This window comes from Parasteatoda tepidariorum, chromosome 2, assembly GCF_982258835.1.
Source record: "Parasteatoda tepidariorum strain Cologne lab strain chromosome 2, Ptep-v5.0, whole genome shotgun sequence".
NCBI classification, from domain to species: Eukaryota; Metazoa; Arthropoda; class Arachnida; order Araneae; family Theridiidae; genus Parasteatoda; species Parasteatoda tepidariorum.
In genome coordinates, this window is record NC_141756.1 from 92006357 (window position 1) to 92025734 (window position 19378).

General features: G+C 28.6%; 1 protein-coding gene across 1 annotated transcript in view; it reads left to right on the forward strand.

Annotated features, from left to right (window-relative positions):
* Positions 1-1207: 1207 nt before the first annotated feature.
* LOC107453387 (uncharacterized) overlaps positions 1208-19378 on the forward strand; it is a 39490-nt gene continuing 21319 nt past the window's right edge. The window contains exons 1-6 of the mRNA XM_016070208.5: positions 1208-1445; positions 6344-6378; positions 7260-7279; positions 8370-8409; positions 15257-15298; positions 16917-17034. Coding sequence (XP_015925694.1) covers positions 1277-1445; positions 6344-6378; positions 7260-7279; positions 8370-8409; positions 15257-15298; positions 16917-17034 — 424 coding nt within the window. The 5' untranslated portion in view covers positions 1208-1276. The remainder of the gene's footprint in view (positions 1446-6343; positions 6379-7259; positions 7280-8369; positions 8410-15256; positions 15299-16916; positions 17035-19378) is intronic.

Sequence of the window (19378 nt, forward strand, 5' to 3'; positions counted from 1 at the left end):
CTTATGTTATGACTACGAGGCGATGTGTGAACAAGCCTAATATTCTATGCAGTTTTGTTATTGTAATTTGGGTTCAAATCTAAACATAATTGTACCATTCATAAGAGCTTTCAGAAATTTATTGATTCTCAGAGGTCGTAAGGCCAAAAAAAATTTTGGAAAGTTAATATCTCATTGTGAATAATTCTTAAGGTTTGCCATGTTTTGTATTTTATCCCTTATTTGGCTACATTTGAATGAAATGTCGCCAAAAATATCTTTAAAAATATCTTTTTAAAATAGCCCAATTAGAAAATATTGTAATGATTATAAAATTAATATGATAATGCTGAAGTTTAAAGGCTGAAAGAAAGAACTCGGTATATGTGAAATACTGCAAAAGATATGATGCAATAATATGATGGCGCGTTTTTTAAATCTGCGGTGTAAAAATATATCGGAAGCAGTAACCCGGAAGTCTTGAAAGAGCAATTTCACCACTAGCGCCACCACTCTTAGCTTTACACGATCACCCATCCATCCTTGCGCCGTTTTTATAATGAGCAAACACATGCCTGCGTATACACGTGTAACAATAAAAATGAGTTCAAAAAATTTCCAAAATTAAAGTAGTTATAAAAGTTTTTGGCAAGCGGACAGGAACCAGGAAGTTTTTCACGGGTTAATATTTTCCATTTAACCTCTTCTCATTCGCATGCGTAAGTTGTTGTTGTTGTTAATTTACGTCGCACTAGAGCTGCACAATGGGCCATTGGCGACGGTCTGGGAAACATCCCGGAGGATGATCAGAAGACATGCGATCACAATTTTGATCCTCTGTGGAGGGGATGGCACCCCCGCTTCGGTAGCCCGACGACCTGCGCGCGAAGTCGAGCACTTTACGGTAGCACAGTTTAACGAGGACCAATACCGCACACCCTCGGTCCCTACGCAGGCTGATCCAAGTGGTCACCCACCCGCACACTGTCCGCAGCCAGTGATGCTTGACTTCGGTGATCTGCTGAGAACCGTGTCTTAACGATCAGTTCACTGCGGGACTTCGCATGCGTAAGAATTTGCATTCAGTGAGAATGGTTGGTTTTCTGCAAAAAAAAAAAAAAAAAAAAAAAATTATCAATATTTCAATTATTTTCTCCCAGATCATCTATCACACAAACATAGGTAGTTTGCAGCGTTCTAGATTAAATAACCGGATAACCCGAAATATTCATTTTTCTGAGGTGGCATCAAAATAATTATTTGGACTTAGTTTTCGTTTCTGAAATATTTACAAGATATGGCGACTGCTAGTACTAGTAATGGAATTGTGAAACAAGGTTCTGCTTGGTTTCAGAAAAAAATAAATCTTCGACCAGTTCACAGAGGATGTCATTTAGTTACTGATGAAATATTAAAACAGATTCCTGAGTTATCAAATTTTGCAGTCGGTCTTTTTCATATTCAAAGTACGCCTCTGAAAAGCATTTAAAAATTTATGGATTTATTCAACTACAAGAATAGTATTTTCACAATTTTGTTAGCATGTTCAATTATTAATACTTGAAATAGTTGAGACTCTGAAATATGATCTATTTATTGTTTTATTTTTTAATTTATTATTCTTTTGAGACACATTGATCTGAAATGAGTTGATTGAGATGAATTAAATTTGATAGTTGGATAAATTAAGCAATTTTGCTTTATTCTTTTAATATAATAATTTATTTATAATATTATTCTTTTAATATAATACTATGGGCGAATTTTTTAAAATATTTTATTGAAAGGGATTGGTTTGTGTTGTTTTGACACATAGTCGATTTATAAATAATTAAAGTTCGTTTACGCTTCTTACGTTTGCATTTTTAACTCTTTTATCTTGAATTGTATGTGTGGCTTTGTTAAGGAAAATTTGTTGTAATACATTGCTTTTCAAACAATTACCACCTATTTCCAAAGAATAGGGGTAGATTTTCATATCATGATCTGCAGCAGAATAATCACCTGACCTTGACTGCTTTCTGGCTGGGGGTTGGGGGAAAAATATTATAAAAGGGGGCAGCTCAAAGGATATAATTCTGTATGTTTTTTTTTTTTTAAATTTGAAGTTTTAAAACCGTTGCCTTGGCAATTATAGTTAGTATGGATAACGATATGGAAATATCCGTGGAAGAACAAACTACTTTAAATTGATAGTTAACAAATATATTATAGTCAACCTGTAAATTAATGTAAAATTTTATTCTATTTCATACTGTAATGCTGAATAGAAAGTTATTTGAAGAAATTTTCATATCAATGATAATTTATTTTAATTTAACCCATGTTTGACCTCATGATGATCAATGTGCATTTTTTTTTTTATAAAAATACAATTAAAAATTTAACTTTCTGATCTGAATTTAGTTCAAACTTTATGATGTAATATTTATGGTATTTATTATCAGGAAGAAATATGTCTTTCTTAATTTAAAATTTTGAAATATATAGCATACAGAGAGATCAATAAGTAAAAACTAAGATTTAGAGCATTAGCTTATGATAGTACCTGTAAAAGTATTTTAGTTTTTCTCTTATATTTTTTTGAAAGTTCATTAGAAGAGTGGAATTATTAGAAAGTAAATTTAGCTGTTAATTTTAATATATAGTATAGCAAACTCATTTATTTCGGTTTATGAGATTCTAGATTTAACTTGGAAATTTTTAATTAGTTTGGTTTTTAAGGATTTAAAAATGCTGTTTTGAGCGTAACTTTTAATTTGTTGAGGAAAGTTTTTTGAACTACAAGAAAGTAATTTTATTGAAATAGTCAGAGAAAAAGTAAACTAGCTGCCAATTAAAATTTCATTTTTGAATATGTTTTAAAAAGCCCTTTAGTTCAGAAATTATAGGTAAAGAGTGAAAAATCAGAATAAGAGGACATAATGTGATACTCCTGAACCCTTTGGCAGAATTTTTTCAGGCTTTCTGCAGTAAAACTCTCTAGCACTCCTATCCTTCTGCAGTTAGGATTTTGCAGTTATAGTTTCAATAATAACAAAAATGTATGCTACCGATTTAAATTAACAAAAGATGCTGTGTTTACAAGAAAAAGAAGCATATAGTTATTTTCATTCAATATGTAATATTTTTTTATTCTAATATTATGGGCGATATTATCGCACTTTGTTGAGGAGAAAACCATACTAATTCTTTCCAATATCGCATTTTGAAAATCATCACATTAAAAAACTAATTAACCCTTTTAGCAGTAATTACTGAAAAAAAATTTATGTCACTCGAATTGGACTCTTCAAAAGGGGTTACTCAAGTTCGTGTTTTGTTTCAAGATTGATTGTTGTAATAAATAATATAAGATTTTAAGAACTATATGGAAGTCAAAAGCAATAACTGCCGAAAAAATTGTAGAAACTTCTTTAAAAAGTAAACTCTCAAATGCACAATTCCAAATTCCATATCGTCTGAAATATATCGGGATAATTAAAAACAAAGTGGAAATCAATAACTACCGAAAATATAATCGAACCACTTTATGGATTTACGATACTATCGGCGTAAATTAAATGCCACAATAAGTGATTATTTAAATGCACAATTCAAATTTTGCGCATAAATTTCTGCAGAAAGGAAAACCAAAATTTTTCTTCCTAAAAGAAAAATCTTTCTACAAGAACTCTGTAACGTTCTGCGACAATGTTGCGGCGATTCTGACACAGGGCTCCTGAATCACATGACTATTTGAGTTCACACGACCATATCATGAAATTGATTCTTTCTTTTGTTTCTGTGTAATATCAGAAGTAGCACATTACACATAGTCAGAGCCGGATTAACCTATTGGCACACTAGGCACGTGCCTAGGGCCTATGAAATTCAGGGGCCTACAAAAAACTTGGGAGAAAAAAATTTGTTGACAAAAATAATTTAGCTTTAAAAACAACAATTGTATTTTGCACAAAATTATGAAGATACAAATAAAAATATAATGTTTTTTGGTAATAAATTATTTTGCAGAATCTTATGATCTAATAAATTACTTTTTAGCGATTTTTGGATTCAACGAAATCTTGTATTATGCTGTCGAATTCCAAACTATGCAAAATTTCGTATTCAATAGACGTAAGTGCGAGTGATGCCAAATGATCTTGATTCATTGTTGAACGCAAATAATTTTTTATCAATTTTAATCTGGAGAAAGATCTTTCTCCTTCTGCATTTGATCCAAGAATCGACAAATATATTCTTAATGCAATGTGAACGTTAGGAAAAGTATTCACAAGTTTATCTTTAATTTGAGCCTTCAACATTTCTTGTGCAGATTTATATTCATACAAATTTGAAAAGAGTAAAAATTCATCTACAAAGTTTTCCTCTAAATCGGATGAGTAAATTTTCACCGAATTTTGCGCTTTTAGTTTAATCTCAGATTCTGACAAATTTTTGTGAACAAGAAAACCGAAATTATCGTACAAATCACTGTAAGCTTTACACCTTTTAGTCATTTCTGAAATTAATACATCTAAAATGGCCTGACAAAAACATTTGTCTTGGATTCGAGTTTGAAATGACTTCTTGTTCTTCTGTTTCGTCAAAAAATCTCTTTCGTTTTTTTATTCTCTTTATTTTAGCATATATTTTGAAAAGAGGGGAGGAGTGGGGAAAGTAGGGGAGGGCCCAAAAACGGCTATGCCTAGGGCCTACGAAAGGTATAATCCGGCTCTGCACATAGTGAAACTACAGTAGTCATTACTTTTTTAGTGTAGAGTGCTTTTTTAAAAAAAAAAAAAAAATAATGGTGTTGTGAGTAGTGCTACACAAGACACAGTAGTTTGTAGCAGTTCTTGGCAACTACTTTTAAGGTTAGTTTAGTAAAGAAACAAGGTTCTAAAGCAAGAAATGTTCGAATTTGATGGATGCAAATCTTCACCTGTATATCAATGGACACAATGAAATTTCCGATAGATTGTGGCTTAGGTTTATCTAACAAGAAATTTATGCTTAGAATCACATATTACTAATATTTAATCTAGCCATTATGACTAATAGATAATTTATCATATTGCTCACACTTTTAATTGCAAATATGCCCATGGGAAACATTCATGCTATTTCAAAGGAAGGGAATATATTTTCAATGTTTCTTAGAGGAAATAAAGGAAAATTAAACACTTAAAGGAAATTGCAAGGATTTGATAATTTCCAAAGCTTTCTTAAACTGAATATTCACTTTTGAAAAAGGGCAAAAAAAAGTTGAAGGTTAAATAAACATATTCGAAAAAATTGTTTTAGAAAAACCAACTGACTCATGTAAACGTGAATAAATATTTTGTATTAATTCCTAATGTTTAATGTAAACCAGTTCTTTTATTCAAAACCATTTTGAACATGGGTGAAGTAGTTACTATGTGTTGAAAGTAGTTTGTAGACATTTCATTGGTAACAGAGTAGTTTTAGTAAACTACAAAAATAACGTAGTTTTTCCAATCACTGGTGTACAGAATAAATGTTGTGAAACCTATCTGATCTGCTTTTGATTTATTTTTATGGTGGCTTTTGTTTTAGTCAAATATTAAAATGAAAGTTATGTGAAGCTAATTATAATTTTGTGTAGCCTTTCAGAGACTTTTACACAATTTTATCACAAAACTTTTACGAAATGCAAGAAAAAAGAGGCACACAAATTTCTTTAAAATGGTTACATGTTCAAAGCCAGGCTCACTATCAATGGAAGAATTTTAAATGTACAAGCAGACATTCAAGTTACAAGAAATTTATAGATTTTGAGGTTGAATAAATAATTGGTTTAATGATTTAAAAAATAGGCATAGCATCAATTTTATAGCAAAAGTAGTGGATAAGTAAAATAGTACATATAGATGATTTTATGGGGAAGCAATTTTCTATATTATTAAGATAAGCACAGCTAAAGTTATTAAAGCATTAGGTTTCTTATTCATATTTGTGCTTGATTTCGATTGACTTTAGTTTGTATGGAGTTTTTAGTTAAACAAATTGTGTATTAATTATTCTAAAAAAAGTTAATTTTGTAGGTTCTGTGATGTTGTAATGGTAGAGGCTCTTCATAAAAGAATCTCAGCTCTGTATAATGCTTGGTCTAAAAATATATTTCATTGTTTTTATGTTTTTAAGTCTATTAAAAAGTTTTTATAACAGGATTGTAAAAAGTTTTTAAGTACATGGGTATTTGAGCATATAATTACATAATTAACTATTATATTTTGTATTACACTACAAAAAAGTTGCGTTAGTGTAATAATAAAAATCTTTTTTACATTTAAAAATGAGCATGTTTTGAAATTATTAGACTTTGTGTTATGTTAACTGATTCTGATTTTTTTTCCAGTAATGCATACATCTGCCAGTCTTGCGTTAAATGAGGTAAATATTGTTTTAATTCTTTTTTCTAATGTAGAAAACTTAATAGTATCAGTTTCTGATATAGTTCAGGTATCAAATACTAATTCTGCAAAGAAAAATTTGCTTTTCAGAAGATCTTGTACACAGATTTTTCACAATTAACTTGCTTTCGGGCATTGCAATATGCATGCATATGTTTTTCATACTTATTGTTAAATTGCAAAAAACAAAAACAAATACATTTATCTCTTTTTTTTATCTATAATAATTTAAATTTCACAAGCACAGAGTGTTTTACTTTTTCAAAAGGATGTTCTTAATTTACAATTTTAAGATATAATATTTTTTTTTTTTTTTGCATTATTAACCCTTTGACACAGATGGACACCAGTATCCCTTTTATATATTTCTGCTTCTCTAACTATAAGCAAAAATATATTTGGGTACTACTTTTTAATTAAAAAAAATAGTCTAAGTTGCTAAAAAAATAGGTTAGATTATCAGAATTATAATTGTACTAAAATATAAAATCTAAAAAAAGTAGTTTGAAAAAAGTTTTGTTTTAGTTATATTCAAAAATTTATCAATAATTCATTTTGAAAGTTAAAGAAATTTCACTGATGAATAAATGTTTCTCTTAGATCTAAATAATTGCAAATAAGTGCAAATTTGAAAAATTATTGTTTGAAGTTAGCCGTGTTACCTTTAATTCAGAAAAAGACGACGGTGTTTCATGCAGTATTTTATAGCCATAAATTATTGAATCGCTAAATATAATCATTTTCACTTATTTCGACCTGTGATTATGATTATGATTTCACATATTTTTGATTTATTCTAGTTGTAAGAAATATTTCTGGATTATTTTTAAACTCATACCTTTTTTTTCTCTCTTTTTTCAGAACTGGGATCCACATGTTCGGTAAGATTGATTTTGTACTATATCATGAATAGTTTTAAATTTTTAAGAAGGAGAATTTTTTAGTGCCTTATTATTTTGTTGCAATATTCATTTCAAATTATTTAAAGATTATATTAAATTAATAAGATATTTCTTTTAATATTAATATTTTTAGGTTTAAAATTATGAAATTAAATATTTCCTCAAATTATTTCCAAAAATTTTGGTACTTTTCTGTTAGTTGGATACAAATGAACTCAACTAATACAAATCAAAACGTCAGTTTCAAAAAATAAAATAATAATAAATTATATTTAAAAAAATAGTACGAGCGCACTGTTCACTTAAGGTCCAAACCAGAACCAATTGATAATTTTGCTGTGACATTAGAAGCCTAATATAACTTAAAAATTTTCAATATTACGAATGTGATAATTTTTTTATGTCTATATATATTCATAGCTGTCAATTCTTCCATATTTTTGGGTAGATTTTCTTATTATATTTAAAGTGCTTACAAAACTTTTGCTTTTAATTTCAGTTTGGAATTATACATTTGATTTTAAATAATTTTAATCACCACTGCAGATGAACAAATTAAACATATATGCAAATGAATGATAATTGTTCGATGGTGTTTTTGAGCTCTGAAAAATTATTAAAATATTTTTACAAAAATGGATTTTTAAATTCTCATTTGACCATCTCTGAGGAAAATAATTTTTGGAAAGTGCAAAAGTTTGCAGGCATGTATATTTAATCATAAAATGCTGGTTGTAAAGTTAATAAAGTTTTAACTGAATAATTATTTTAAAATTATTTTTGAGCTAATTAAAATTAACCTAAACTTTTACTCTGACTCTAATTATATATGTATGCCTATAAATTAATTCTGAATTCTGGTTGAAATATTAATCAAGATTTCATTTCATAATTACTTTTGAATTATATTTCTAGTTGTTAAAAGATTCATACTTCTTCTTAGTTTGTTTCACTTGAAAAAGTAATGTTTCATAAGAAACAAACATAAATTATAAATGAAATATAACATAATTTAATTACATATTTATTATTATTTTTTTTTATAGTAAATATTTTTTATCTTTTTCAGTGTTGACATGGAAATGTTTCTGACTCAACTTGTACCTGAAGTAAGTATTAGACTTATCTTTTATTCATACCAACACTTGTCTTTTATTGTTTTAAATCTGATATTGTTTCTGTTGTGAATTTATCATTCATACATTATTGGCATTCATTTTTAATTAAGTTATTCGAAATAGATCAGCCTTAAGTTACTTTTTTATATTCAGGGTGCGTAGCGCTTTTAAAAAGTGCTTAAAGGTGCTTTTTTTATTTGGGGTTTGTAAAAAGTACTTAATTTTCTTTTAAATAATTAATTTTAATTCTTAATTTTTTAAAAATCTTTTGAAAGGTATTTTTTTCTTTGCCGCATCGATTGTCATTCTAAATTACAAAAATTGCATGATTTTCACTGTTTTCTCTGCAATATTTATCAGAAACTAGTTATTCTGTCCTAATTATGAGAAGTTTTTGAAAATGTTTTAAAATTTTATTGATTTTATGTTTATAAATTAAGAACTTTAAACGATAGAAAAAAAACAAAACAATTTTTTATCACTTCACAGATCCTAATCATGATTTTTTTTGGAATGTGATTAAAAATATTTTTTGAGTGTCTTAAAAGTATTGAAAATGTGCTTATTTTTGTTTAAAAATCTGGTTACACACCCTGATATTGTCTTTATTTTTTATTATTTTGATGTCTTTTATTGATAATGCTGCTTATTTTGATATCTTTTATTGATAATGCTTTTTATTGACGATGCCTCTTAAGTAGGGGTTCACAACCTGTGATCCCTAGACTGAGTCTGAGTCTAAGGGAAATGTCAATGTTGTCTTCTTCTTTTACAGTGGAATAGAAATTTGATTAAACTACAATATCTGGCATAAGAAATCTTATAACTGTTTTTCACGTGCATTTCAATTAATAATTTAAAAAAAAATCTCAAAATAAAATTCAGTTTGATAATTAAAAAACTGAGGAAATAAATTAATTTTCTTCACTACAATTATTTTTTGAATAGTCAGTGTTTTCACTACAGCGCGAGAACGCGAGAATCTCGCATATTTTTTTATATTCTCGCATTAAAAAATGATTACCGCGAGAAATTCGCGCATTCTATAAACCAATTTCAAAATTCGCGAATTTCTCGCATTTTGAAAAAAATTTCTCATTTGCGCCATTTAGAATAAAACCCATTTCACTTTTCTTCCTGGATCTTTTATTATTTTCAACATCTGCCTATCTAGCTTCCCTATTTACCAGTATTGTTCAGAACCATCAAGAACAACAGAACACAATCCTTCCGAACCACGGAACCTCTTTCAGAACGCATTTCTCTGCAACCACGTGTTTACCGTAGGTAAGGTTTCTTCATGTAAGACGTTCAAATTTTTTGCTCGTTAATGCAAGATGGACAAATACCTTGTAAAGCCAATATCTTCTACTCCGAAACGGACAAATGAAAATGAAACAAATGTGGGTAGAAACGATCAAAATGAAACAAATAGGCATTTGAGCAACCTAATGAGAATAGCTGATGAAAAAGTAGATGTAGAACATTTTCCATATGATGATGCAGCAAAAATATTCAATGCTTTAAAAATTAGAAGATGTTAAAAATGCATTATAATTAAAGCTATTATTTTTTTGCAAGTCTCTTTGTGTTTTTTTTTTTTTTTTGAAATCTCACTTAACTTTTTGAAATCTCACCCTGTTTTTGAGAAAGGGTGAGAAATTCTCACCCATTTTTTTTCTGAGATGAAAACACTGATAGTATATTAAAGTTACTATAAACCTGAATATAGTTATGTCTAAATGTTGTCACTGGATGCGAGGTAAAATTGGCTGGGTAGCCAGTAACAAGCGTTGAGATTAAAAACCATGTATTGGGTAGTAAAATAATTTTGCAAAACGTAAGTATTGAATATCTGACCAAGTACCCGGTATAACCCTATTCAAAACAAATTTAGTTTGAGTTTATTTTTTTAAAAAGTCAGGTACAAATGTAATTCTCATTCTGAGTTTTTTTTTTAACCATAATTGCTGAAAACCTGCTATACTTTGTTTTAAGGCAAATTTAATTTGTTCTTATAACACTAAGAGACAATTAAATTATAGTTAATTATAATTCAATTCAATTCAAAGCAGCAGATGTCCTCCCATACTTTCACATTTATGCTGGCAATTTTGTGAATTTTATATATTCCAAAATTTTTCAATAAATTTATTAGCAAACCTTTAAAAAAAATTAATTAAAGACTCTGACTGCATATTTGTTGATGTATGTGCTAAAGTAGAGGTGGCAAGCATTCCAAGAGTGCTTATCTGTCAGAATCAAAATAAAAAAGATGATTGATTCATCATTTTCGTGTCAATTGCATTTTGTTGAAAGATAATTAATTAAATATGCAATTATAAAAGAATGCATTAAAATTAATCAGTGGGTTGTTGTTGATTTACTAAATTGTAATTAACAAAATGACAGATATAAAATTTTGTTCTGTTTACATAACTCTTTAACTACACACATCTCATTAGCAGCAGCATCTCTCCTAATTTTTATCACCCAAAAGTTTGTTTGGGTCTTCTAATAATGTTTCCAGTAAATTATGTGCTATTGTCCTCTCAGTCTTTCAATTTTTTTAGGGGAACAAAATCACAATGTACAATTACATTAGCTCTCAAAATTTCATATTTAAGTAAAGGAAAAGAAAACTCCATTTGCTAAAAATTACAGGGATGAGATTTTTCCGCTTTTTAGCGGATTTCCGCTTTTTTTTCACTTTTGTCTCTCGAATTTCAGCCTTTTTATCAAAAACTCTGATTTTCTTAAAATTTCGCTTTTTTTAAAAATAAATATTCCGCTTTTTCAGAAAATTCAGCCACTGAAATATAATAATTATTTTTATTTCCGATTTTCAAAGGTAAACAGGAAATTCAAACTACAAGGCTACCAACCCTTTCCGCATTTTTACTTATTTGAGCTATTTTCTCCGCTTTTACGCACAGAAGATAAGATTTTCCGCATTTTTACTCGCCAGCCAGATAGCTCTTATTTTCGTAATTCAAACGACGCTGCTTCAGACAAGACAGTCTTTTAGAAGTCGCAAGCCTGGAATCTGCTAATATCTCGATTCTTATTCATGCGATTTTAATATCAAGCATAGCTTTTCGTATTTACGTGATTTAAAAGTTGTGTGTTCCAATTCTTATTTACGAGATTTAAAATCCGATATCGTGATTTGTATTTATGCCTTTTTAAAAACCTATGTAGCGATTCGCAGTCACAAGAGTTTAAAATCCAATGCTGTGATTCGCTCATGCGGTTATAATATCAAACATCGATTTTCGTCTTATACGTGCTTTAAAAATAAGGCATTGGGATTTGCATTCAAAATTATGCCTCATAATTCTTATTTATGCAATTTAAAATTTACGCATCATGATTCGTATTTATGCGATCTAAAAATTATGAATCATGATTTGTATTTACCCTATTTTAAAATTTTATATCGCAGTTTGTATTTTGTCATTTTCAAAATCGTATATCTAGTTTCATACTCACGTGATTTCAAAATCCATAATCGTGATTCATATTCACGCTATTTTGAAATCCAGGATTGCAATTTGCATTCGCGCAATTTTAAGATCAACTATTGCGATTCTTGTAAGAAGTAAATTTTTTCTTGATTTAGTTACTCTAAAGGTGACTGTTTTTCTAATGACGATTATTAGTATATGTAGGTGTTACAACATCAGCGAAACTGGAATAGAATATATTCAAAACTTTTACTCTGGGCTTGCAAAGAAGAAAAAGTAGGATTTGTCACAAGATGTTTGAAGATGGACTGACGACTAAATATAGCAAATATAAAAGATATCGCACTTAAAAAGTGATTAATTTTTTTTTTTTTGGAAAAAGAGTTAATTAAATCAGCATCAAAATGCAAAATTTAAAAAATAATGTTGCTGTTATTTATGCTATAAAATGCAAAGTTCTTATCAAATGAAAAATAATTATCTAAGCAGTTGCTGATTATCATGTAATTTTTCGAACTAAAATAGCAATTTTTGTTTGTTAAGGAGTTACTATATATTTTTACTTCACAGTTATTGATATGTTTCACAGGGCTCTAGTTAGATCAGATTATAATATAAACATAGTGATTTTCCAATTGTAAAAGTTGATTTTCTTTTCAAAATAATTTGAAAAGTCATGTTACTGATATATTTGCCTTAAATCATGTAACAGTATTTATTAACAGAAATGGAATGTTAATGTATGTTCTTAGTAGTTTTAATTTGCTAAACCAGACAGTTTCTCAAGTAATAATTGTCTCTTATGTGAACTGAAGAAAAATATAATTTCTAGCTTTATTTTTTCAATTGGTAATTTTTATTTTTACTAAATGTTAAGTATCGATGTAATCATTTATATAATAATAAATTAATACACAATTTTATGTCAACACATTGTTATTTATTATCTTAAACTGTCTGGAATTTATTGTTGACCGATTGCGCGTACGTAAATTTTATTTGCTTGGAAATTCAGCTTTTTTGCCTTTTGGTCAATCTCATCCCTGAAATTAGAAAAATTATTACTTGAAAAAAAAAATTCTTAATTTTTTAACTTTGCTAAATTTAAGTTAATAATAATTTATGATTTTTTTTATGTGTCCAAAATATTAAGGAGAACTCTTTGAAATAAATGTAATTTGAACTATTTATACTGAAAGTACCATTAATTTTTTTTCTTATGTAATTTAAGCAAATTGTATCAATAAGATAGTTAAAATTATAGTATTTTACTAAAATGTTTTGGTAGGAGTGAGGAAATCTATTAATCAGCTAAGTGCACAATTCCTTCACACAAGTCACAGTGCACGCTGTGTTTAACATATGCTGTAACTTTTGCATTTTTACAATCAATTCAGTATTTTGGCACAATAATGTGAAAAGTATAAACTATCAGATAATGCAAAAAATTTTTTTTAAAAATTTTTTATGTGTTGCTCTTTTGTAATGTTTTACTGTTACTGTTTAAAAAAATATTATAATTAAATTCATTAATATTTCTAATAATTACTAATAAGTTTAACCTAAAATGGTTAAAATTATTGGTAATTATTACAAACTAATCACTGATTATATTAAATACTAGTTGTTTTTATCAAAGCTGAACACCCGCATAAAATTGCTGAGACAAAGATCCTGTTTTGGAGTTATCAAATGAACAAATCAGTTAGATTAAGAAACAAAAAAACAAAAACAATCAATTTTTCAAAATTTCTTTTGGTAAAACTATCATTCAAATAATTTCATTGTCAATCTAAATAAGCTATTTATTTAATAACTTTAAAAAATGCTTGCATTTAAATAAACATATATCTAAATGGATATGCAGTTTACTCTCGATATCTTAAAGTTGAAAGGACCCTATAAAAAATTTAAGATAACAATTTCAGAACAAAATATGTTCTAAAAAGTAGAAAAATATATTCTAGAATATTATTCTAGGAAGTAGAGTCATGAAAGATAGGAATAACTACTAATAAATATGTATGTATTTTAATTGACTGTAATTCTAATTACAATAAATAGAATTTTCCTTTTAGGAGTAAGACAAAAATAATTATGGATTAAACATTTGCATTTTGATTTTTCTGAAAAAATAAATTTTTTATAACTAAAAAAATTTGACGTAACAAGGTTTTGAGAAGAAACTCTTTGATATAGGAATTCAAATTAACTTTAGGTGGATATATAATGCCTCAGGGAAAAATATTGTTTGGACGTAACAAGGTTTTCTCAGTATCAAAGTTTGAGATATTGAGAGTATACTGTGGTTGAAATATGTTAAAAATCTGCTAAATATGTACTTGCATTGATAGCTAAATTGAAGTTAGCACATACTATTCTAATTAGTAATATTTTTAGTTTCTTTTTTCAATATTAGTTTTTTTCTCTCTCTTGAAACCAGTCATGAAATTTTACTCATACAAATTTGTTTTAGCTGATCATCTTATGTTCTTTAGGTTTAAAAAAAAGAGAGTTGAATTTGTATGCAACTTTTTAAGTAATTGCTTTGTAGTTCTGAAACAAGTATTTTTATAATGTAATCTAAAAAAATAAATATTTCACCTTTTTACCCGTTCTTCTGAAATAATACCATGCTGCAAGAAGTTTAAAATTTAGAATTTCACATATAATTATCACATTATTTCCTATAAAAAATTACTGTGGCAAACTTAAAATATAATAGATTGAATTGAAATTTTAGCATTGACTTATAAATTCTTTAGCATAAGGCAAGTCGTAAAATATATCTTAACTGTGATGACGGATCTAGTTCTGTAATTAATAACATACTGAGAATCTCAAATCGATGTCCTTTGCTAGTGAAAATATTCTGAATTGGTTGATGCAACTTACTGAAAGCAATAATTTGAAATACATTAATTTCAATAATTTGTTTTATCTTGAATATTTTCAATTGTTAAAGATAACAAGATCTTGGTGGAATGAGCATTACATTTCTCAAAAACATTTTACAAAGTTGAAATAAGTATATAGTTGTTATGTTATTGAAAACAACTTATCACCACTGCAAATACATGGAATCTATCTTGTATTTTGGCACTAGTTCTAATTGTTTGTATTTATTTCAATTTTTTTTAAAAATGTTATTATTCATTTAAACTGAAAGAAAACTGGCATCTCTTGTAACTGAAGAGCTATATTTTTTCTTTTGCATTGTTCAACTGTGAATTGTTTTTTGATATTTTTTTTCTCTTTGCCATTGGTTCACATAGTACCACATTGTGTTTTTGAAAAAAGAAAATGCTATAAATATGCATTTATATTTAGTTTTGGCATGAAATTAATTAATTAAATGTTATATTTTTTAGAGCATTCCTTTTAAGCATTCTTGTGAGGGCCCAGATGACATGGTAAATAAAGTTTTGTTTTTAAAAATATATACATGTTTATGAAAGTTTAAAATTATATTTAAGACAATTTTATGTTAAAATATTGTGCACATGTAATTTTTTAAGTGTGAAATACTACTTACATGTTGATTGATTCATGAAATAATACTAAACAATGTTAAAAAACAATGAGGCATTATAAAATTCATATTATAAAATAGACAAACTATTGTTGCTTTTATTTATCCCATTTTATGCTTTTTATGTGAGTTTCCTGAAATTTTACTAATGTTCTTTGCTTGTTTAGAGAGCATTGTTCATTGTTCATTTGTCATTGTTTGCTTGTTGTTTTTGCATTGTTCATAGAGAGCAGTCTTCTTTTTCTTCTTCCTAATCCCCAAAATTAGCAGGGCTAAACAATGTCCGTGAAATTCATGACCCGGAGGAAGTCGGCCACTAAAAGTGGGTTTTCTAGAATGTCCCTCTTGTCCAGTCCAAGACGGTCCAGGGTATGTTGGGGAGAAGCCTGCAGTTTGGGAAGATTTTAACACTACCCTCGAAAGAAAGAGACATCGAGAGCAGTAATTATAACTTGCTGAAAATCTCTATTTTCTACATTTCTATAAAAAGGGACACAGATTAGTAAATTTTATTTAAATTGAAGATTTTAAAAATTATAAAGATAATGGTTAGTTGTTCATAAAAATTATTAACAATTAATAAGGAAGATTTAAACTATAAATGAGAATAAATGTAGCAAAAGAATTGTTTTAAATTTTTAACTTTCAACTGGAATAGGTTTTGAATAGTTATCAACAAAAAATTTTACTGTAGCTAAACATTTCCTCCAAAAGCCTGAATAGCTTTTAAAGTTATTTAACTGTTGTAAGAACAAATCCCATCAGAACTGTTATGTCTTATTTTTTAAAAAATAATTTGAAAGGTGATTAACTGGATATTATTACTAAGTCTGATACTAACTTTTATTTAACTCTATTGCTTTAAGGTGTTTAAAATAAACAAATGCATGAAATAATTATTAAAATAAGGTTAAAAAATTTTTTGAAAAATAATTTTCCAACTTTACCATTAAAACAGCTCTGCAATCAGTCTTGGGCATCGGAGCGTAAAAATCACATATATCACAAAACTATCATAACTATTTTGATATGCTACGTTAACACTAATGAAAGCGAAATTACAGAAAGTACAAAATTATTTTTATTTCAATTGAAGGCTTGAAATCTCACTGCGAAAATTGTGAAAAAAGTGAGATTAGTTGCACCATCTCTTAGCAATGCTCAGAAATACAAAAACAATCGCAAGATTTAAAGCGACGTGTAAGTAGCAATGAATTAAAATTTCTCATTGTTGCATGGCATGCGACGTCGACCATACAGGCACAAAAATGCAGAATGTATGAGATGCGATGGCAACAGAGAATGGGTTGAACTATAATAAAATGAAATTTTTAAAAATCTAAAAACTGGCAAATATGTGGCTCTAAATCGCTTACTCAAAACCAAAAATATCAATTTTATTTCTTTAAATTTTGAAGGGAAATTCTAAGTTGGTCTTTTGTATACCTTTGTAAATGAATATGTCAATTATATGTTTTTAAAATATATTATTTTTGCAGCCTGCTCATATAAAAGCCTGTTTCTTGGGCTCGAGTTTGACTCTTCCAATTACTAATGGGCAACTAAATTTAGGAACTTGGCAGGGTATTTGGCTATGTGAGCACAGGAATAGAGCTGGTAAGCTATCTTTTTTTTTTGCTCTATTTTGTATCTATTATCTTTTAATTATAAGTAAATCTGTTTAAAAAGCTACCCTTAAGACTATTTGTTTATAATTTACTATTTAGCATAACTATTTTACTTTCTGGTGGTAGCTATTTATTTTAAGTAATATTACTTTTAGTTTAGTGTTTGAACACCAACAAAAACTACTCAATGAAATTCTATTCGTCCCATTCCTGTCAAATAAGTTTGTCTTTTTTTAGGAAATAACAGTCAGATGAGACCCATCAAGTACACCCATTATCTTTCTTTTTAAATCAGTTTTCAATATTGGTTGGTAGCTGTTTTTAGCACAGATTCTCCTTACAGTTTAGTAACTAATTTTGCCTTATAAACCATTGTTCTTTTTCTGAGTTTCGGTTTCGTTAATAAATAATTTTGGCAATAAAGTTAGACTCTAAACTTGTGATAATTGCTATTTCTTAAACTGTACACCATTTCTTTCCAAAGAACTTTAGAAATGTGAAGTATGAAACAGATCTTCTAATTGTGGATGTGCATATGCCAACCATTGTTATAGCTCTTGCAGTCTTAAGTTTGTGGTGCAAATTTTTCTGCCTTTGAAAGAGCTTCGCACTCTCGTGTCACAAGTCCTTGGCTCGATCATTGAGCCACGCAAGGTCGACTCATCCTTTTAGTGGGTAGATAAAATGAGTGCCAAGCATGCTTTGGGACTAAACACTGGGGGTGTCGTGTTCAGCTGACCACCCAACCGGAACATCTGTTTTTCCACCCCAGAGTCCAAGGTCAAGAAAACTGAGATAGGGACAGTAGGCCTTGGCCCCTTTATTTGCAGTAATGTCACTGAGGTAGGAAAAAGATACTCTAATTCCAGTTTATCCCTCCCATTTTTCAAAAACAGAGATGATTGTGCTCCGGAAAAAATCTGGATTTCCTAATTTTTCGCTAACCACGAAATTTCCGGAAATCTAAGGTGCAGAAGTTTCAAGAAATCATCGATCACATTTATGTATAAAAATTCTTGTATAAGTTATTTAAAAACATTAGAACTGGAATTTATACTTGGCATCTCTTTTGTTTGTAAATATTTTTTTCTGGTAGAATAATAAATGTGATTACCCAGGTTAAAATTCTTGCTGGTATTTGTTTGCTAGACAAGCATGGAATGCTATGTACTAGCAAAAAAACCAGCTTGAACAAGCAAAAATATTTGCTGGTACCAGCAAAAAAACTAGCTTGCCATACCGTGTATTGGCACACTTTGTTGCTTGTCTAGCATACAGATACCAGCTTGTGTTGCTGGAATATCTTGCTAGTCTAGCAACAATCACGACCATCACATGCTAGTTTTCTGTGCTATACTAGCATGAGAGTTCTAGCATCGGTTGCTAGGAATTTTTGCTATTCCAGCAAGAGAGTTCTAGCATCGATTGCTAGGAATTTTTGCTATTCCAGCAAGAGAGTTCTAGCATCGGTTGCTAGGAATTTTTGCTATTCCAGCAAGAGAGTTCTAGCATCGATTGCTAGGAATTTTTGCTATTCCAGCAAGAGAGTTCTAGCATCGGTTGCTAGGAATTTTTACTTTTCCAGCAAGAGAATTCTTGCATCGGTTGCTAGGAATTTTTGCTTTTCCAGCAAGAGAATTCTAGCATCGGTTGCTAGGAATTTTTGCTTTTCCAGCAAGAGAATTCTACCATCGGATGCTAGGAATTTTTGCTATTCCAGCATGAATTCTATCAGTTGCTTTTAAATTATGCTTTTCAGTTGTTAAAATTCTACCTCCCGTTGCTTTTAATTTTTGCTATTCGAGCATAAGAATATTACCATCAGTTGCTTTCAAATTTTGCTATTTTTAGATTATTTCTCTACCACCAATCCAAGGCAAAAAACTTTGATGGACCAACATAAATTTGATGGTTACCATCTTGAATTCTCATTAAAGACCAACATATAGCTTGATGAGATCATCATCCAAAGTTAGGAATTGGCACTCTTTCATGTTGGGCCAACATAGAATATTCTATATAGTATGATGGATTTTTAAAATGGGCTAACAAAAAATAAATCCATTATGATGCAATATAATTTATTGGTTATCATTATAATTTTACTTAAAGTCTAATTTCACTTAAAATGGTAAAGCTTGCTTTTGATATAATTCTACATATAAAGGGAGGAAATAAGAAAATGGAATTTCAAATTTAAAACAAAAATTTAAATTGGACAATTTTACAACTAAATATTGTAACTGTAAACAAACTAATTTTAAATGCCAAGCTTATTAATTAAAGGTCTTTCTGTTGTTGCTTTCCTAAACAAAATGTAAAATATTTATTTA